General features: G+C 47.1%; 1 protein-coding gene across 2 annotated transcripts in view; it reads right to left on the minus strand.

Moving 5' to 3' along the window:
- Positions 1-21792, minus strand: part of XRN2 (5'-3' exoribonuclease 2) — a 363942-nt gene that overhangs the window by 225244 nt on the left and 116906 nt on the right. For both annotated transcript variants that reach the window (XM_030196221.1, XM_030196223.1), the window contains exon 16: positions 13679-13758. In XM_030196221.1, the coding sequence (XP_030052081.1) occupies positions 13679-13758 (80 nt within the window). The remainder of the gene's footprint in view (positions 1-13678; positions 13759-21792) is intronic.

Here is a 21792-nt window from a genome sequence, read left to right on the forward strand (position 1 = left end):
TGCGTGACCGTTCACGCTTAGTTGAAAGACAAGCAAAGGAATGAGGAAAACGCAACTCCAAAGGGGAGGAGGGAGGGTAGGTGAGGACAATCAGCTTGCTGTCCTCGGAGAACACCTGCTACAGGTATGTATCATTCACTTTCTCCGAGGACAAGCAGGCTGCTTGTTCTCACGACTGGGGTATCCCTAGCTCTCAGGCTCACTCAAAACAAGAACCCAGGTCAACTGAACCTCGCAACGGCGAGGGCATAACAGAAATTGACCTACGAAGAACAACTAACTGAGAGTGCAGCCTGAACAGAATAAATCCAGTCCTGGAGGGTGGAGTTGGATTCAAACCCCAAACAGATTCTGCAGCACCGACTGCCCAAACCGACTGTCGCGTCGGGTATCCTGCTGGAGGCAGTAATATGATGTGAATGTGTGGACCGATGACCACGTCGCAGCCTTGCAAATCTCTTCAATAGTGGCTGACTTCAAGTGGGCCACTGACGCTGCCATGGCTCTAACACTATGAGCCGTGACATGACCCTCAAGAATCAGCCCAGTCTGGGCGTAAGTGAAGGAAATGCAATCTGCTAGCCAATTGGAGATGGTGCGTTTCCTGACAGCGACCCCCTTCCTATTGGGGTCGAAAGAAATAAACAATTGGGCGGACTGTCTGTGGGGCTGTGTCCGCTCCAGATAGAAGGCCAACACTCGCTTGCAGTCTAATGTGTGCAACTGACGTTCAGCAGGGCGGGTATGCGGTCTGGGAAAGAATGTTGGCAAGACAATTGACTGGGTTAAGATGGAACTCCGACACCACCTTTGGCAGGAACTTAGGGTGAGTGCGGAGTACTACTCTGTTATGATGAAATTTAGTATAAGGAGCATGAGCTACCAGGGCTTGAAGCTCACTGACTCTACGAGCTGAAGTAACTGCCACCAAGAAAATGACCTTCCAGGTCAAGTACTTCAGATGGCATGAATTCAGTGGCTCAAAAGAAGGTTTCATCAGCTGGGTGAGGACGATGTTGAGATCCCATGACACTGCAGGAGGCTTGACAGGGGGCTTTGACAAAAGCAAGCCTCTAATGAATCGAACGACTAAAGGCTCTCCAGAGATGGCTTTACCCTCTACACGATAATGGTAAGCACTAATTGCACTAAGGTGATTCCTTACTGAGTTGGTCTTGAGACCAGACTCTGATAAGTGCAGAAGGTATTCAAGCAGGTTCTGTGCAGGACAAGAACGAGGTTCTAGGGCCTTGCTCTCACACCAAACGACAAACCTCCTCCACTTGAAAAAGTAACTCTTTTTAGTGGAATCCTTTCGAGAAGCAAGCAAGACACGGGAGACTCCCTCAGACAGACCCAACGAAGCAAAGTCTACGCCCTCAACATCCAGGCCATGAGAGCCAGAGACTGAAGGTTGGGGTGCAGAAGTGGTCCTTCGTTCTGCGAAATGAGAGTCGGAAAACACTCCAATCTCCACGGTTCTTCGGAGGACAACTCCAGAAGAAGAGGGAACCAGATCTGATGGGGCCAAAAAGGCGCTATCAGAATCATGGTGCCGTGGTCTTGCTAGAGCTTCAGTAAGGTCTTCCCCACCAAAGGTATGGGAGGATAAGCATACAGGAGGCCGTTCCCCCAATGGAGGAGAAAGGCATCCGACGCCAGTCTGCCGTGTGCCTGTAGTCTGGAACAGAACAGAGGCAGCTTATGATTGGTCTGAGAGGGGAAAAGGTCCACCGAGGGGGTGCCCCACTCTCGGAAGATCTTGTGTACCACTCTGGAATGGAGCGACCACTCGTGCGGTTGCATGACTCTGCTCAGCCTGTCAGCCAGACTGTTGTTTACGCCTGCCAGGTATATGGCTTGGAGAAGCATGCCAAACTGGCAGGCCCAACGCCACATCCTGACGGCTTCCTGACACAGAGGGCGAGATCCGGTGCCCCCCTGCTTGTTGATGTAATACATTGCAACCTGATTGTCTGCCCGAATTTGGATGATTTGGTAGGACAGCCGATCCCTGAAGGCCTTCAGTGCGATCCAGACTGCTCGGAGCTCCAGGAGGTTGATCTGAAGATCTTGTTCCTGGGGGGGACCACACCCCCTGGGTGTGGAGCCCATCGACACGAGCTCCCCGCCCCAGGCGAGATGCAAACGTCGTCAGCACCTTCGTGGGCTGCAGAATTTGGAATGGACGTCCCAGGGTCAAATTGGTTCGATTTGTCCACCAGTGCAGCGAAGCGCGGCAACTGAAGGACAGGAGGATGACATCTTCTAGATTCCCGGTGGCTTGGCACCACTGGGAAGCTAGGGTCCATTGAGCAGATCTCATGTGAAGACGAGCCCTGGGAATCACATGGACCGTAGAGGCCATATGGCCCAGGAGTCTCAACATCTGCCGAGCTGTGATCTGCTGAGACGCTCTGGTCTGGGAAGCGAGGGACAGGAGAATCTGAGCCCTCGCCTCGGGAAGATAGGCCTGAGCCGTCTGTGAATTCAGCACAGCTCCTATGAATTCCAGAGATTGAACTGGCTGGAGATGGGACTTCAGGTAATTTATCACAAACCCCAGCAGCTCCAGAAGGTGAATAGTACACTGCATGGACCGAAGAGCTCCTGCCTCTGAGGTGCTCTTCACCAGCCAATCGTCAAGATACAGGAACACGTGCACCCCCAGCTTGCGTAGGTACGCCGCAACCACCACGAGACACTTCGTGAACACCCGTGGTGCAGAGGCGAGCCCAAAGGGTAGCACACAATACTGAAAGTGACGTGTCCCCAGACGGAATCGGAGATACTGTCTGTGGGCTGGCAGTATCGAGATATAAGTATAAACATCCTTTAAATCCAGGGAACAAAGCCAATCGTCTTTCTGAATCATGGGGAGAAGGGTGCCCAAGGAAAGCAGCCTGAACTTTTCTCGCACCAGATACTTGTTCAGGCCTCTGAGGTCTAGGATGGGGCGCATCCCCCCAGTTTTCTTTTCCACAAGGAAGTACCTGGAATAGAATCCCTGCCCTTCCTGCCCGGGTGGCACGGGCTCGACCGCATTGGCGCTGAGAAGGGCGGAGAGTTCCTCTGCAAGTACCTGCTTGTGATGGGAGCTGAAGGATTGGGCTCCTGGTGGGAAATTTGGTGGAGTGGAGACTAAATTCAGGGTGTATCCGCACCGCACTATTTGGAGAACCCACTGGTCGGAGGTTATAAGAGGCCACCTTTGGTGAAAAACTTTCAACCTCCCCCCGACCGGCAGGCCGTCCGGCATGGATACGTTGATGGCGGCTATGTTCCCAGGGATCCAGTCAAAAGCCCGTCCCCTGCTTTTGCTGTGGAAGCGCAGGGGGCTGCTTAGGCGCACGCTGTTGACGGGAACAAGTGCGCTGGGACTGTCTCTGTGCCTGAGTAGACCTTCGGGCCGGCTGGGTGTACCTACGCTTGCTGTAGAGGTAGGGTGCAGCCTGCCGGGCCCGGGAAAAACGTCCACCTGCTGAGGTGGATGCTGAAGGCGCCCAGTGGGAGAGCTTGTCGAGAGCGGTTTCCCGCTGGTGTAGTTGGTCCACCAACTGCTCGACCTTCTCGCTGAAAATGTTATCCCCCCCCCCCCCCCCCCCCGGCAAGGGACATCTGCCAGCCGCTGCTGGGTACGGTTGTCCAGGTCAGAGGCACGCAGCCAGGAGAGTCTGCGCATCACTATACCTTGGGCCGCAGCTCGAGAGGGCCGCAGCTCGAGATGCCACATCACAGGTGTCATAGATACCCCTGGACAGGAACTTTCTGCACGCCTTCAGCTGCCTGACCACCTCCTGAAATGGCCTGGACTGCTCCGGAGGGAGCTTGTCGACCAGGTCCGCCAGTTGCCGCACATTATTCCGCATGTGAATGCTCGTGTAGAGCTGGTATGATTGGATGCGGGTCACGAGCATGGAAGATTGGTAGGCCTTCCTCCCAAACAAGTCCAGAGTGCGAGACTCCCGCCCAGGGGGCGCCGAGGCGGTATCCCTCGAACTCCGTGCTCTTTTGAGAGCAGAGTCCACGACCGCCAAATCATGAGGCAATTGAGGCTGCATCAACTCTGGGTCTGAGTGGATTCTGTATTGGGACTCCGTTTTCTTGGGGATGGTGGGATTAGATAGTGGCTTCAACCAGTTCCGAAGCAGTGTCTCCTTAAGGACATTGTGCAACGGCACCGTGGAAGACTCTCTAGGTGGTGATGGATAGTCGAGGACTTCGAGCATCTCTGCCTTCGGCTCATCCACAGTAACCACGGGGAAGGGCATGCTAATAGACATATCCCTGACAAAAGAGGCAAAGGAGAGGCTCTCAGGAGGCGAGAGCTTCCTCTCCGGTGAAGGAGTGGGGTCGGAGGGAAGGCCCACAGACTCCTCTGAGGAGAAATATCTGGGGTCCTCCTCCTCCCCCCACGAGGCCTCCTCCTCAGTGTCGGACATGAGCTCTCTCAGCTCAGACCGCAACCGAGCCCGTCTCGACTGTGAGGAACTACGTCCTCGATGATGGCATCGAGCAGTGGACTCCCGCGCCGGCGGGGACGAAGCTCCCTCCATCGACGAGGACTCCACCTGAGTGGCGGTTGACACCGGTGTCGGTGTCGGAGGCCTCAGCATCGGGCCAGAGCCCACCGGCGCCTCCATCAACGGCGCCGGGGGCGCAAGTACCCCCGGTGCCGGTAGAGCCTAGCGCATCAGCTCTTCCAGGATTCCAGGAAGGATGACTCGGAGGCACTCGTCGAGGCCCGCTGTCGGGAAAGGCAGGGGGGCCGTTGTGGGTGCCGGTGCTGGAAGCTGCTCGGGTCCAGGAGACGGTACCGAGATACCCGCGGACCGGCGCAGTGACACCTCTTCGACCGAGGGGGAACGCTCCTCCCGGCACTGCCGCTTCCTGGGTGTCGAGTCGTCCCTCGATGTCGTGGGCGACCGATGACGGTGCTTCTTGGCTTTCTTTCGATGCCCGTCATCGGCGCTCCGCGGAAGGGACGAGGAGGAGGTGGAGCCCCCCCGGCCTCGAGGTATCGGATCCGACAGGGTTCGGTCCCGATGGCCCTGAGCAGCGGGAGTGGCCGGGGCAGACTGGCCGCATGGCCGCTCACCACCGCCGTCGCCAGCAGGCCGGCGGGCCAAAGGTACCTGTGCTCCTGGGGTCGATGCCATAGTCGGCGCCGACGCTGTTGACATCGGTACCGGCACCGAAGACCCGGCCGTCGACATCGATGGGCCGGCGCAAGTTCCAAAAAGACGGTCCCACAGAACTTGCCTCGCCACTTGCGTCTGCTTCCTGAAGCCGAGACACAAGGTGCACGTCTTGGAATTATGCTCCAGGCCGAGGCACTGGAGACACCAAGCGTGAGTCTTGGTCTGCGAGATCTGCCGGCCGCACCCACCACACATTTCCTGAATCCGCTCGGGACCTTCGAGGACATCGACGGAAAAATCGCGTCAGTGAAGTCAAAATCGTCGATGGTGGCGGTGAAAAGCATACCCGAAAAAGAAAGAAACGACCGCGCAGCCACAAGGCAGCGACGACGCGCCCTCACGACTAGGAACGAGGAAAACTTTTTCGTTTTTTTTTTAAAGAAAAAATAATGCGAACGCGTACACTAATAAAGAAAAACCGCGGGCCACAATCCGGTTTCCGGGGCTGACTAAGAGAGGGACGTGAACACGTCTCTCTCCAGCGTGGAAAGGAAAGAAACTGAGCGGAAACGGTCGCGCACGGGTGGGAAGACGGCCGTGCATGCGCGGTGGGCGTGCCCTGCGTGCGGGACCTCCCGCAAAGTTTTCTTCCGGTTGGAGGGGGCTGCCGTGGACGTCAACCTAGTTGTGAGAACAAGCAGCCTGCTTGTCCTCGGAGAAATACAGAAGGTTTAATGCAATGTCCAAACTTGAGGCCTATCTGATTCTCAGAGTGGATGAATTGATGGAGATGCTGGGAGAAGCCCATATTATTTCAGCATTGGACCTGACCAAGAAATCAAAGCCTGAGCTATCAATTTAAACAGTAGAGATTGTAAATTTCTGAAGACATATTTATTTGAACATGCATGGAGTTGATACTTTTGTCTGTTTTATGAGGGATGAGTTTTCTTCAGAGTGTGCATGTGGGAGTGAGTGTGTCTCTGCCCTCTGCCCTCTCTCCCTTCCCCTGTGCTGTCTGTCCCCTTCCCCTCCCCCCTCCGAGTCCAGTCCTTCAGTGTTAAGTTTCCTGCTGTGCTGTGTTTGTGTTACAGAGAGAGTGAGGGCGTCTCTCTCTCCTCCCCCCTCTGTTACAGAGAGAGGGATTTTGTGCTGTGCTGTTTTCCTTCACTCATGGGGAAACCGGACATCTCTGGCGCTTCACACTTCCGGCTGGAGGCTTCATTAGAACGCTGGTGGTGCCTTTTATATATAGAGATAATAGGTGATAAGGGAGATCCCTGGGAGACACCAAACCTTGGAGCCCATGAAGCAGAAAACTCATCTCTCATTTTAACCTGATAAGATCTGAGGGTCAGAAACCCCCTACAGCAATTTAAGACTGGTCCTGTTATATCTATCCCATCTAGTGGCCATATAAGCAATTCATGATCAATCACATCACATGCTGCAGACAAATCAAACTGAATCAGCAGCACCTGAACACCTCTGCAAGCCAGTATTTCATTTCTGTTACCAGGGCACAAAGCTGTCTCAGTACTAAAATCCTTTCTAAATCCCAACTGAGAGGAAGAAAGGATATTTTACTGAGCTAAGTACATCACGAGTTGCAGTTTGACTAACACCTCTAAAATCTTGGCAAACAGATGGATAGATGCCACTGGTCTATAATTACTAACCTGGACTTTAGATCCAGTCAAATTTTTTAAAATTAGTGTTAAAATTATATGACCCAGATAACCTAAGATAATGCCCTTAAACAAGGCATAAGTTAAGCCAAACCATCAGCCATTTCAAAAAGCCTTCTGGAGAAGTTTAGGACTAATGTCCAAGGTACAGTGAGAAGAGTATTTCAACAACAGCCTTTTAGTTTCCTCTAAGTCAGTCAAGTTAAAAGATGTCCATATTCAATCACCAGAAACATTTAAATTTGATGAACAACTCATAACTCTATCCATGCAGATGTTAGGAAGTAATGAACATATCTTATCTATTTTAGATTCAAAGAATTCCGCTAATTGCTGAGATGGCGGTCTATCTTCCTTTTGATATTGAGTCACTTTCCCTGCATGTAATAACTGGTCAACTATATTGAAAAGAAGCTTTGGGTTCTTTCCCTCTAAATCTACTAATTTAGAATAATATTGCTTTTTTGGTAGATTTCATTACATTTTTATAAATATTAATTTGTTCTCTGCAATTCTGCTTATTCTTGACTGAGTTAATTTTAAGCTAAATACATGCCAACCTTCAACAAGATCTCTTTAAATAAAGTAATTCTTCATTAAGCCGAGTAGCGATACCAACTCTTTTTTTGGCTCTTTATTTCAGAGGAGTAATATTATCTAAAATCAAACCACAATGCTTATTCCAATGTTTTCACAACATAGCAGGGTCACTCTTAACTTGATGCAAAAATCCATCTAAATATTTTTCAAAACGTTTATCCTTCAATTTTACCCCGAGTAATGAACTTGCTCAAGCTCATTAGTCATGACTTTTTGAGATAAATATTTCCAATATAAATTCTAGTTTCAAATGGTCAGACCATATAACAGAACTCCATTTCCATTCTTTGATTTGCCAAAACCTTGACAAAGTGTTTGTCAAAGAAAATACATCCAATTTGTGACCTCTCCCATACAATAATCCGGTATAACAAATTCAATAGAATTTAAAAAAGAAAATGAGGTTGCAATCTCTCTCCCCAGTCTAAATGTAAATTAATATCCCCTATTAAAAGACAAAATTTAGTATCTAAAATTTCATTTGCCACAAACTCATTAAACTAGTTGCCTGGAGGATGATAAAACAGGATGAGCTTCGATGTTTCTTGTAAAGAAGAATCCTCCACAGTAAAAGAAAAAATTTCGAATTCATGGAAATTAAAAGAATTACATACAGATATACACTCAAGAATTCTTTATAAATCACAGCTAATCCTCCATCTGTACAGTTAGAGCGAAGCATAAAGTATTTTATAACCACCTGGACACATCTCATTTACTACAGGGTCATCCTGAGATTGGAACCAGGTCTCAATCAAAAAAGTTAAGCCAGGTTGAGAATCACTCAACCAATCTCTGATGAGCCAAGCATAAATGCTGATCTAACGTTCAGATATGTACAAGGGATAGGCAGAAACTCATTCTGATTAGCTACAGAAGATTGAACTTTCACTAAATTTTCCACTCTAACACCCTTACGATGAACATATTTTTTCCGGTGGCAGGTATGTCTGTAATTATACACAATCTTACAGGACATAAGCCTAATGATAAACAATGTGTCACATCCCTCGCTAACTCTGTCTGTGCTCACCTAGAGGCCGGCCCGCGGCCATGGCCGGCCTTGACCCCGTCGCCGGGCGATGTGCCTGCTCCTCGCCCTGATGGCCGGCCATTCCGGTCTCGAAGCGATACCGGCCAAGAGCGAGGGCTGGCCGCCGCCGAGACTGCGGCCGAAGACCGGCCTACTGTGACTTCCAGTTCTCCATCGCCGGCTATGGAATCCACGCTTGCTCCGGGAACCTGGAGCCAGCGTCTCTTCCGCCTAGTGAACGCAGGAACCAAGACCCCGCCCTGGGGGACCCTGATTGGGTGGTTGGAACCAAGGCTCCACCTGAAGACCGGCCTTGAACCACTCCAAAGGGTTCCTTGAGGGAGATCATCCGAAGTCTCCACCCCTGTCAGCTGAGGCTCGCTTGCTGATCACTGGTAGTATTTAAGGCATAGCCTCCTGCAGGCATATTGCTTCGGCTTCTGTTTCGTGAGGCTCCTGGACTACTTTGCTTGTCGCCTGTTTTGACCTCCTGCCTGTCCCTGGACTACTCTACTCGCCGCCTGCCTTGACCTCCTGCCTGTCCCTGGACTACGCTGCTCACCTTGCCTGCTCCTCTCCCTTGCTGGGGTTGGGAGGCTAGTCCCCTGGTGTCCGGTCAGTCCGTCCACCCCCGCGGATCCGGAAGTCCCGTTGGCCACCTGCAGCTGGGGGCTCAACCCCTGGTGAACGGTGGTCGCCGCAGGTGAAGTCTCGGGGTGCTCGGCTGTCCTTTGGGGGAACATTGAGGCATTCCTTACTCTCTCCTGGGGGACCCAAGGGCTCACAACTCATCAGTCAGGACACAATGCTGCAATATCTCCCAGGGGGAATCTTACTAAAGCTTAGCTTGAGATATCTGCAGGAGGGCCCATAGGAATAAAATGGGCCCTGCTGCAGATATCTCGAGCTAAGCTTTAATAAAAGACCCACCCAATTTGGTAGCAACCATCTTTCTCCTCTTATCAATCAAGCAGTTCGGCAGACTATTGGGATAGTCTCCCTTCTCCAAACAGGGAAGCACCAATAAAAATATTAAAAGAATATGCCATAGGAACCCAAAAGGAGGAAAACCTATTATTGTATATATGTCACACTGAATGTTTTCTGATCTTTAAACAAAACCTAAATATTAGACAAAGGGAATGTGAGTAAACCCATAACACAGTTTTTAAATTACTTCTTCATTAATTTAAGGAATAAAAATTTTAGACATCCATATTATCCATGAAAAAAGTAACTGCCCCCTTAGTTACTTCATCAACCAACTGACCAAATTTAGTTGATAATTAGATTCAGCTGACTGAACACTGACAGGCTTGACTGCAAGCCAGCCCTGTTGACTCTAAACCCCACTATATATTGAAACTTACAAGAAAACTAAACCATGATCAAAGGAAATTAAAGAAAAGATGAGTTATTTTATCAATCTAGAAAGGGTTACAAAGCCATTTCTAAAGCTCTGGGAGTGAAAGCCATTATCTCTAAATAGAGAAGACTTGGGAGTAATTTTGATAGGCTAGCCACTATTCTAAGAGAGCAGCGAGAACTCATCCAGGAAATCCCAGGACATCCAAAGAACTGCAGACCTCTCTAGCTTCAGCTATGGTCAGTGCTCAAGACTTCACAATAAGGAAGACTGGGCAAAAATGGGATTCATGGGAGACTAGCAAGGCAAAAACCAGTCCTAACCAATATTAACATACACCTGGCTGATCCCCAAGCCTTCTGGGATAACGTTTGGTGTAAAGCAAACACAGCATTCTACAGTAAGATCATCATACCAACAGTCAAACATGGTGGTGGTGGTGTGATGGTGCGAGGATGCTTTGTTGCCTCAGGGGATCTTTTACTAAAGATTAGCTCTAGTTATCTGCAGCAGGGCCCATAGGAATATAATGGGACCTGCTGCAAAAAACTCTAGCTAACCTTTAGTAAAAGACCCCCCCTCAGTACCTGAAAAACGTGCCACTGCTGGAAAAACCATTAATTCTGACCTGTACCAAAAACCTTTTTAGGACAATATCCAGCCATTTGTCCGTGCGCTGAAGCTAAAGCAAGATAATGATCCAAAATGCAAAAGCAAGTCTACATCTAAACTGCTGAGGAGAAACAACATTAAGTCCTGACCTGACTTGAACCCAGTAGAGATGCTGTGGCGGGACCTGAAGCAAGCAGTTCATGCACAAAAACCTAAGAAAAGCAGTTCTGCAAAGAAGAGTGGGCTAAAATTCCTTAACAGTGATATGAAAGACTGATATCAAAATTATAGGAAGCATTTGGTTGCAATTATTGCTACTAAAGTTGATGCAAGCAGTTATTAAGTTTAGGGCGCTGTTACTTTTTCACATGGGTGATATGGCTGTTGGATAACTTTCTTCCTTAAATAAATGAAGTAATTTAAAAACCGTGTTATGTTTAATCAGGTTCCTTTCGTTTAATACAGAACTGTATTTTGTTTAATCAGGTTCCTTTCGTTTAATACAGAACTGTATTTTGTTTAAAGATCAGAAACCACTCAGTTTCATATGCAATAATACGGAAAAATTAGGAGGGGGGAACTTTTTCACATCACTGTACATACAGTGGGGGAAATAAGTATTTGATCCCTTGCTGATTTTGTAAGTTTGCCCACTGACAAAGACATGAGCAGCCCATAATTGAAGGGTAGGTTATTGGTAACAGTGAGAGATAGCACATCACAAATTAAATCCGGAAAATCACATTGTGGAAAGTATATGAATTTATTTGCATTCTGCAGAGGGAAATAAGTATTTAATCCCTCTGGCAAACAAGACCTAATACTTGGTGGCAAAACCCTTGTTGGCAAGCACAGCGGTCAGACGTCTTCTGTAGTTGATGATGAGGTTTGCACACGTCAGGAGGAATTTTGGTCCACTCCTCTTTGCAGATCATCTCTAAATCATTAAGAGTTCTGGGCTGTCGCTTGGCAACTCGCAGCTTCAGCTCCCTCCATAAATTTTCAATGGGATTAAGGTCTGGTGACTGGCTAGGCCACTCCATGACCCTAATGTGCTTCTTCCTGAGCCACTCCTTTGTTGCCTTGGCTGTATGTTTTGGGTCATTGTCGTGCTGGAAGACCCAGCCACGACCCATTTTTAAGGCCCTGGTGGAGGGAAGGAGGTTGTCACTCAGAATTGTACGGTACATGGCCCCATCCATTCTCCCATTGATGCGGTGAAGTAGTCCTGTGCCCTTAGCAGAGAAACACCCCTAAAACATAACATTTCCACCTCCATGCTTGACAGTGGGGACGGTGTTCTTTGGGTCATAGGCAGCATTTCTCTTCCTCCAAACACGGCGAGTTGAGTTCATGCCAAAGAGCTCAATTTTTGTCTCATCTGACCACAGCACCTTCTCCCAATCACTCTCGGCATCATCCAGGTGTTCACTGGCAAACTTCAGACGGGCCGTCACATGTGCCTTCCGGAGCAGGGGGACCTTGCGGGCACTGCAGGATTGCAATCCGTTATGTCGTAATGTGTTACCAATGGTTTTCGTGGTGACAGTGGTCCCAGCTGCCTTGAGATCATTGACAAGTTCCCCCCTTGTAGTTGTAGGCTGATTTCTAACCTTCCTCATGATCAAGGATACCCCACGAGGTGAGATTTTGCGTGGAGCCCCAGATCTTTGTCGATTGACAGTCATTTTGTACTTCTTCCATTTTCTTACTATGGCACCAACAGTTGTCTCCTTCTCGCCCAGCGTCTTACTGATGGTTTTGTAGCCCATTCCAGCCTTGTGCAGGTGTATGATCTTGTACCTGACATCCTTAGACAGCTCCTTGCTCTTTTCCATTTTGTAGAGGTTAGAGTCTGACTGATTCACTGAGTCTGTGGACAGGTGTCTTTCATACAGGTGACCATTGCCGACAGCTGTCTGTCATGCAGGTAACGAGTTGATTTGGAGCATCTACCTGGTCTGTAGGGGCCAGATCTCTTACTGGTTGGTGGGGGATCAAATACTTATTTCCCTCTGCAGAATGCAAATAAATTCATATACTTTCCACAATGTGATTTTCCGGATTTAATTTGTGATGTGCTATCTCTCACTGTTACCAATAACCTACCCTTCAATTATGGGCTGCTCATGTCTTTGTCAGTGGGCAAACTTACAAAATCAGCAAGGGATCAAATACTTATTTCCCCCACTGTATTCACCTCCCCATTTACTAAGCCGAGCTAGCGGCTGCTGTGCATAATGCTGACAAAGCCCATTCACTTTGAATGGGCTGGGTCGGCTTTGCCACATGGCTTAGTAAACAGAAGGAATCTGTGAACAATTCATTTTAATTATTATGTAATAATTGTCGCAAACTCATTGAAATTTGTTTTAAGGAAGTATAATGCCATGGCTGGTTGAGTCAGATTTTCTAGTCCTAATGCTAAAAGAGGAGTATCTTAAGAGGTATGGGGAGAAGAGTTAGGAAACAGGAGTGCCATATAGGCAGCTACAGACAGGGCAATGGAAGTGAAAGCGGAAGAGTTAATATGAGAGATGAAATATTTAGTAAGGTCAAAGAGTGGAAGGGATGAAAGGTAGAGGGAGCATGTAGAAGTTGGAGGGGTGAGGAATAAGAACAATTGTGAGAAACAAAAGAGATGAATAGTAGAAGGGAAAGGAACAAAAGATACAGAAAGACAAAAGAAGGAAAAATAATGGGTACGAGAAACTCCAGAGAAAAGGAAAGGCAAAGCTTGTCTGCACTGATACAGAGCTTGAGAATCAATGAACTGATTTTAGAGAGCAGGGAGAGACTCATGGAGTCCAATTCTGGAGACCCAGCCTCAAAAAATAAGGGCTCTGGCCTATACCATTCAAATAATCAGCTATCACCACTGTAACTGAATAGGTTAAATAGTTTACAAATTACATTGTAAAATAGTAGAATTCTGATCACATAATCAAAGCTAAACACTGAATGTCTTGCCAATCTTGAGCTTGGTCTCAAAGGGAGAAGAGGCTCAGAGAATGAAAACCAGCATGCATACTAATCTAGATACTTAGACTTAACAGCTATAGTTTACTCATCTCACTGGAATTTACTGAATATTCTAACCCTCCACATTAATTACTGGTGGATAAAAAGATCACAGTAAAGCATCAGAAGGCACTGCTACTCTAAGCTAAATGGCATTAATTAGGCTGCATCTATTTCAGCAATTTGCTAACAGAGTGCTACAAAAAAATGTCTTCACCTGATGTTATCCTCTGGCTCCGGTTCACTGTCACTGTCTTCTGCTTTCCGTTTAATTCCTCCTGCTGGCGACGGGCTGCCCTAAGAATTGAAACTGGTATTAGGAGATGATAAAGGAGTCTGGGGAGGCAATTATGCAGTATCAGAAGGAATATCTTTTCCATGATAGCAAAAATTCTAAGACCATGGTTTATACTCTATAAACATTTTAGATCTGAATAGGTAGATTTCTTATCTTTAATAATACATTTATCCAAGTATTTTTTTCCTTATCGGCTCTATTCCACAACAATCGAAGGAGTCCTAGTTAAATCTCTTCCATTTTTTATTTTTTAAAAATTATTACGCAGGAAAAGTGCATTGAGAGTCTAAAGTTGCCAACCTGAAAATTTGACAAAGGTATCAACATAGCTGTCTGACAGTATAAGTGAAAGACCAAAAAAAAAAAAAAGATAAGTGACAGGATAGTGAAATGGTAAATTTGGTATTCCATCCATGATCTTCCACAGTGTTTTTAATACAGCAAGTAAGAAAGCCCCCTTGTGACCAATATTACTATCAGATCACTGGTTCTATAAAACTGGCACTAAAAGAAAGGTAGAATGCTATTAAATCTAAGCTTTGCACCCTACTAAAATAGGTATTTTCCATTACAGGGGAAAAGTACTCTAATAGAATTCACAAAATAATTGGGAACCATTTCATTTGTAGCGATGGTAAAAAAACAGTGTGCATTTCTGAAATCTAAGGACAGACTGAGCAAGGCACCGAACTGCACCGCTTAAAACAAGCCCACAAGGCTATTAAGGCATCAGTGTGCTAAAAATTTCAAACAAATATGCAAAATAGCAAGAAGGAACAGCAACAGCTCAACCTTTGGTTTAAATATTTTCAATACAATAGATTTTTCTTAATAGTCTGAACGATAGCGATGGCAGCTGTCGTGTTCACTGTCCTGCACCAGGGGCTTGAGAAGGCAAGGTGTTGATGGTACCATACAGGCCCACACAAGATGAACAGCAGCAGCAGTCTACTACTGATATTTTCATAGAACAGCCTGCATTTCCAACCCCACAAAAATAAAGATGCTGTCTGTCTCAGTCTGCTTCCGAACACACTGATGAAAAACCACTACTTAGCTAATTACTGATGACTGCCAGAACCAAAGCAGTGGTATGTCGATTTCAAAGCAGTAGTTTTTGTAACAGACAAAAGCAACTCAACCTGGAGCATTTTGATTTACATTTTTAGACTGCGGAATGTGAAGACTTAAGATGCCGTATAATAAAGATCATTGAGCCTACAACTACTAGTGGGAAAATGTGGGGTATAAATGTATTAAATAAATAAATAAATTGAAGATTTTGCACAGAAGTTTTTTAAAGACATGCCTCTCAACAAAGAGGAAAATCACTCTCATCCTGCAAAAGAACAGAGTACTTCATCACAGATTGCACATGCACAACAGCACCATGTTTATTAGGTGGATCCAGTATTCTGACTCAGATAGGCAAAGGTCACTGGGACCGCTGATTAGTAATACCCCCAAACCTCTTCCTATTCAGGGAAATCCCTGGCAGATGGCAAGAAACAAGATCTGCTGAAGAGTATTCAACACGTCTCCCATCAGATCGGTTTCCTCTTTAGAAGTACTTCACTGTAAGACTGATATAGTGTTATTTGATCTTTCAGAAGGCATTTGAGAAAATCCCTCATAAGAGACTCCTGAAACTAAGACAAGGGAGAGGAGGCAATGCCCTGTTATGGGCTAGAGAAACTAGCTAACAGACTGAAAACAGAAAGTAGCACTATACAGTTTTCCCAAATAGGCGGCCAGTAGTTCACCTTAAGGGTCTGAATTGGAACCTGCACCATTTAATATTTTCACAACAATTTGAAGAAAAGAGCAAGTGAGATCATTGTGATGATCAGATCTGCAAATGACACAAAATTATTCGAAGTCATTAAAAAAGTAGATTATGAGAAATTCCAGAAGGATCTTGTAAGACTAAGAAATTGGCTATCTAAATGGCAGATAAAATTTAATGCAGACAAGTGAGAAGTGATGCACACAGGGAAAAATAATCACATACATATAGATTTTAGCAGGTTCTGAGTTAGGTGTCACGACAAAGATCTTGGCAACACTGTGGATAACTTGTTGAAATTTTTGGACCAGTGTACGATGACTGCAAAAAATACTAAACAAAATGTTAGGACTATTCAAAAAGGAATGAAGAACAAAACTAAGAACCTCATTATGATTTTGCATAGGGAAATGTTGTGACCACACCTTGAGCACATCTTGCCCCATTTCTGAAAGGACATAACAGAGCTAAAAGATTCAGAGAAGGGCAAAAAAAATTAGAGAGAGGACAGAACATCTTTCTTATGAATAAAGGCTAAACAGATTAGGACTACTCAGTTCATTAGAGTCAACAGAGGGGATATTTATATTTTTTGACATTTATACCCCACATTATCCCAAACATACTCGAGTTCAATGTGGCTTACAATAAATAAAACGACAGGCAAGGTTTACAATACCATACACAAAATATCAAGTAAGAGCAGAGTAGCACAAATAAAATACAAATAAGAACTAAATAATAAACCATTGATTGCCAGTTACAATCTAACACACTCCATCAATGAGTAGAAACTTCTCAAAGCACTAAAAGAAGCATGCAGGGCGTGAGGGGAAGAGAAAGCAGGGCAGGCAACACAGCAGCACCAGAGACGGCACTGGACAAGGCGCCAGCTGGTTTGGGGACCCCACCAGTCAAGGTATTTGCTGATGCTGCACTGGGTGGGGAGCAGCGGAGCGGTAGACCAACATGTGCCCCCCCCCCCATCTCGGGCTCTGGCCCCCTCCCACCGCGAGGTCTGGCTATGCCCCTGTCTCAAAGAGAAAAGTTTTCAGCCTTTTGGGAAATACCAAGTAATCAGGCTTACCCTTGATTGCCATTGGCAGTGAGTTCCCCACTTAGCACCTTGGTACCTAAAGTCTGACACGAACAGACTTATAGCGCTCTCTCTTGCAATCTAGAAGATGGAGTATAAGGTAGTCCCTAGAACCAGCGATTATACTGCGTAGGGGAATAGTTATGTTAGGAATGTAAGTTTATAAAATCAAGAGTGGTGCAGAATGGTTGAAATGCAACCACCTCCCTAGTTAACAAGAAAATGAAGTTCAAAAAGCCAAAACAGAAAGACAGGGATTCTAAATAAAAAGTGAAAACACAAGAAAACATCATATGAAACAATCAACATCCAACAAACTGAAAACAAACTAGAGAACGTATTTTTCATGCAGCTCCTGAGCAATCTGTGGGATCCATTTCCAGAACACACACCACAGCAACTAACATAGCAAGTGTCACGTCTGTAGCCGTGACCACCCTCAGCCTTACCTTGTTTCTGGGGGTCAGCCTCTGTGCTGGCTTCTGTCTGTCTCTGTGTTAGTTTTGACTCTGGCTCTGTATACTGATTACTTCACTAGACCCCACCTGTGTGCAGGGTTGCCAGGTGGAAATTTTTTTTCCAGCCCAATCCAGCCCAAAAAACAGCCCAAAACCCGCCCAAACACAAACCCCGCCCCTGACACCCCCACCCCATCACCCCCGCCCCCGCCGTCACCGGCCCCGCCTCCCACATCACCGGCCCCGCCTCCCACATCACCGGCCCCGCCTCCCCATCATCGGCCCCGCCTCCCACGTCATCGGCCCCGCCTCCCCGTCATCGGCCCCGCCTCCCACGTCACTAACCCCGCCCAAAACGTCACTAACCCCGCCCAAAAACGTCACTAACCCCGCCCACCCGCGTCCGAAAAAAACGCCCTGAAGCCCAAAAACAGCCCAAAAAACCGCAACCCGCCGCGGGCAAAAATTTCCCGCGGCGGGTCACGGAAAACCGCCCAATTGGGCGGTAAAACCGCCCACCTGGCAACACTGCCTGTGTGGGCTATGCTTCTCTGGGGAGCCAGCATCTAAGATGGCTGCTGTCTGCTCTGTGCCAGCTTCCAAGATGGCTCCTGCTTGTCTTTCCTGAGTGTTCACTTCCTATGTGTTTCCCAGCCTCCCCTTGGTGTGAGTGTGTTTCCTGCTCCTGTCCTGTGCAGGTGACATCACAGTGAAGTGAGGGCCTTCATAAGGAAGTGCTGTGCTAGCATTCAGGGCCTTTGCATGGTGTTATGCTATAGGTCGTCAGGTTAGTGAGTGCACTGCTGCGCTGCTACTTAGCCTTTCTCTGGGGCTTTTGCCCATCTGCTGCTTTGTGTCTGTGGACTGCTAGTCCTTCCATGGGGGGCTCTGCCCTGCTGCTTTGTGTCTGTGGACTGCTTGTCCTTCTATTGCCCTGCTCTGAGTTTGGAGCCTGAAGCTTCAGCCATTTTCTCTCTGTCTGTGTTTGGAGTCTGAAGCTTCAGCCCTGACCCTGTTATCCCTGGTTTTTCCTCTGTCTACTGCCAGCCTTAAGACTCGGTTAGGTCCTGGTTTATTCTATTGTCTGCTGCCTCTCCTAAGCCTCTGTTAGCTCCAGGTTTATTCTATTGTCTGCTGCCTGTCCAAAGGACTCTGTTAGCTCCTGGTTACTCTATTGTCTGCCACCTGTCCAGACTGCTAGCTCCTGGTTTATTCTTCTGTCCGCTGCCTGCCCCAAGACTCTGTTAGCTTCAGGTTTATTCTATTGTCCGCTGCCAGCCCCTAAGACTCTGCTAGTTCCTGGTTACTTCTGCTGTCTGCTTTGCCAAGCCTGCTTGTATTTCCTGAATCCTGTTTCTGCCAGGCTTGCTTGTATTTCCTGAACCCTGTTTCTGCCTAGCTAGTGTATATATCTTGAGTGTATATCCTGATCCCTCCTTCTGCCTAGCTAGTGTGTACATCCTGAGTGTATATCCTGAACCCTGCTTCTGCCTAGCTAGTGTGTACATCCTTAATGTATATCCTGAACCCTGCTTCTGCCTAGCTAGTGTGTATATCCTGAACCCTGCTCCTGCCTAGCTAGTGTGTATATCCTGAACCCTGCTCCTGCCTAGCTAGTGTGTATATCCTGAACCCTGCTCCTGCCTAGCTAGTGTGTATATCCTGCGTATATATCCTGAGTCCTGCTTCTGCCTTGCTAGTGTGTATATCCTGAGTGTATATCCTGAATCCTGTCTCTGCCTAGCCTTTGTTTACGTCTTGTCTCCTTAGTCTGTCTTGTGTTTCTGGCTTCTTGGCTGAGTGCAGCTCTCAGTCATAGTCTAGTTCCGTTCCCAGCCTCCCTCGTGTTTCCCAGACCCAGGGTGGGTCCTCTGGATCTTCAGTTCCTGCCTTTCCTGCAAGTCCTGCCGGCCACCCGCACCCCGGAGCTCAATTCCAGAGGAACGGTGATCAAGCGCAGGTAAAGCTGTTCCTGTTCTGCCTGTTCTAGTGTCCTGCCTCAGTTACTACTCCAGTCCAGAGTTCCAGTCCTGCTCCTCTGTGTATCCAGTTCCAGGGTGGTCTTGCCTGCCGCTGCCGCTCCTCGGCAGTGGCCCAAGGGCTCACAAATCTAGGTTCTGCCTCAAGGACCCGACAGCAGGGTTCAAAAGAGGTTTGGACAACTTCCTGAATTAAAAGTCCATAAAATATTATTAGGCAGGCTAGATACAGGAAAGCCATCACATATCCCTGGAAACGTGCTAGAAGATATAGATCATTTTCAAAGCATATGAGCACCACAGGAGGCCGAAATGGCTATCCATCTGCTTGGAACGTTCATGTCTAGATTTTTCAACACCCACACAGGGAACGACTAGGCATCCCAAAAATGAACGTTTCCAGAATGGGCATTCAAAAGGGGGGGGGGGGGGGGGGGGGGGGCACGTCGAGGGTCGCATGTCAAGGGCGGCATCATGACCTGGACATCTGAATGTGATAAAGTGTAGCAGTTGATGTCCAGGGTACAGAATGATACTGGGACAAACTGACCCCCATCTCCGCAGGTTCGGTCTCTGTCCCCAACCCGTCTCTGCAGGTTCTGACTCCGTCCCCGACCTGTCCCCGCAGGTTCTGTCCCCATCCCCACCCTGTCCCCATGGGCTCTGTCCTCATCTGCAGAAGCCTTGAACAATTATAATTTTATATTTAAACCTTTTTATTAAAGTATAAAACGGAACAATATGCTGTACAACTATTATGTATAAATTACAAATAGAAAACAATAACAGCAAGCAGCTATAATAACCCTCCTCACCACCATCCGCCTCTACCCTTCCAACCCCACAATAGCTGATTTCTACTACCCCAAGGAATCCTAATCCACCCTGTTAAAATGTTCAGGGTTACAAAATACAACATGTTCTGTATACCCTAGAGGGGAGAAATATGCTCTATGAAGAACTGTTATGATTTTTTAACCTGTGGATGAATAAGAAGTCATCAACAATCTCAGGATTCAGTCTAGCTCTCCTGTCTTCCTGAAATAGAAGATGTCTTCTTAGAAGATGTGCTAGTAGCAGGAGGTACAGGATCCCCTATGCAAATTTTGGCAGTTGTGGCCAGCATGTTTGCTTGTTTTTCCAAAAAATCAAAATATTGTTGTCTGCATCACTCAAACATAAATAACAGTCCAGTTCATTAACAGGCTTCAAAGTAGAAAATGACACAGGGACAAAGTTTGTCCCCATGGGCTCTGTCCCCGTCCTTGTCCCATCCCTGTGGGATCTGTTCCCGCAAGCTCTGTCCCCATGTCATTCTCTAGTCCAGGGCCGGAAGTGAGACTGTCCATCCCTACACCTGATATAAAAATGAAGAAGTGAAGCCGAGACTTGTCTTTTGTGACCCTTCTATGTTGTTGCTGAGTACAGGAGAGTGGCGGTGGATTGTGGTTTGCTTGCTGTCTCTGGGTGCCCCAGTGTGAAACATCTGAATCCCACATATTGAGTACTGCGTACTGTAGTTGTCTCTCCTTGAACCTGCTGTCCACACCCATCCACTGCTGTCAATTAGGCCCCCATCCTCCTTTTCTGTGTTCTTCCCCCACTAATCCTTCGATATCCCCAACCCAGCACGCCTCTATCATTGTAGCTCCTGGCCTGCCTGTATTAAGTTTTTCATTGTCCCTGTGTGTAGTACCTTTGTGTTTGTGCAGTCCCTGTTTGTCAGTGTACAAGTGCTCAGGTGCTAACTGGTTATGCTTTGTACTATGCTGGTGCTAAGTATGTGTCTTACTAAGTGATGTTTGATCTTGCAGTAGGTGGCAGTGTGCACAGTGGTGTTAGTGTTTTGCACCTGTGGTAGTGGGATAGCTGCATTATAAGCATGATCTAAATGAGTATGTCATACATGCATTGCTGGATGTGGCTAAGGGGAGGGTTCACAGACAGGACCCCTATCAAAGAATATTCAGGACAAGGACTCAGTTCATGGACCTTACTGACGAGGAGTGCATTACACTGTACCGGCAGCCGTTTTGATAGGGATGCCATACAACACCTCTGTCAGCAGCTAGAACCTCTCCTTCAGACCAGGACACGTAGGAGCAATCCTGTACCAGTCCAACTCAAGATCACAGCCTCCCTTGCCTTTCTTGCTACCGGAACCTTTCAGTCTGCTGATGTTAAATAGTTATTAAACAATTCCTTTGGCAAGAGTAATCTGGAAATTGAAAAGTTAAGTAGACACAAATTCAAATTCTTACTGACATTCTCCAGGTTCTCTATTTAAAAATATATATATATTTTTCCCCCAGAATGTTGATCTAATACTGTTTTAATATCAGAAACTGATTTCTCAAGTGTTCCAAGCCTTTCAGAATTCTGTGAGGTAGTATCTTTCAAAACTTTCAGCTGAGAAGAACACTAAATCATAGTGGAAACAAAACTGGAGCATACCTGATGAAGACTTTCCAAAGCACCCCAGATAGCGTCCATATCCACCACGTCAAGTTTAACCAGCGGCTTAAGAGGACCAAAGACCATTGGACTAGGAGCAATGTTACCAGCTGGTACAATCCATCTAAAACTCGCAACTCACCACCACTGATCGCTGGGGGAGACACTCCTCCCTTGGATACCAGCTGTTTCTCTTCTGGTACGGCTGGGAGACTAGAGCAACAAGTCTGAACATTCTCCCAAACTCCTCTTGCCATCGT

Source organism: Microcaecilia unicolor, chromosome 3, assembly GCF_901765095.1.
Source record: "Microcaecilia unicolor chromosome 3, aMicUni1.1, whole genome shotgun sequence".
Lineage (NCBI taxonomy): Eukaryota > Metazoa > Chordata > Amphibia > Gymnophiona > Siphonopidae > Microcaecilia > Microcaecilia unicolor.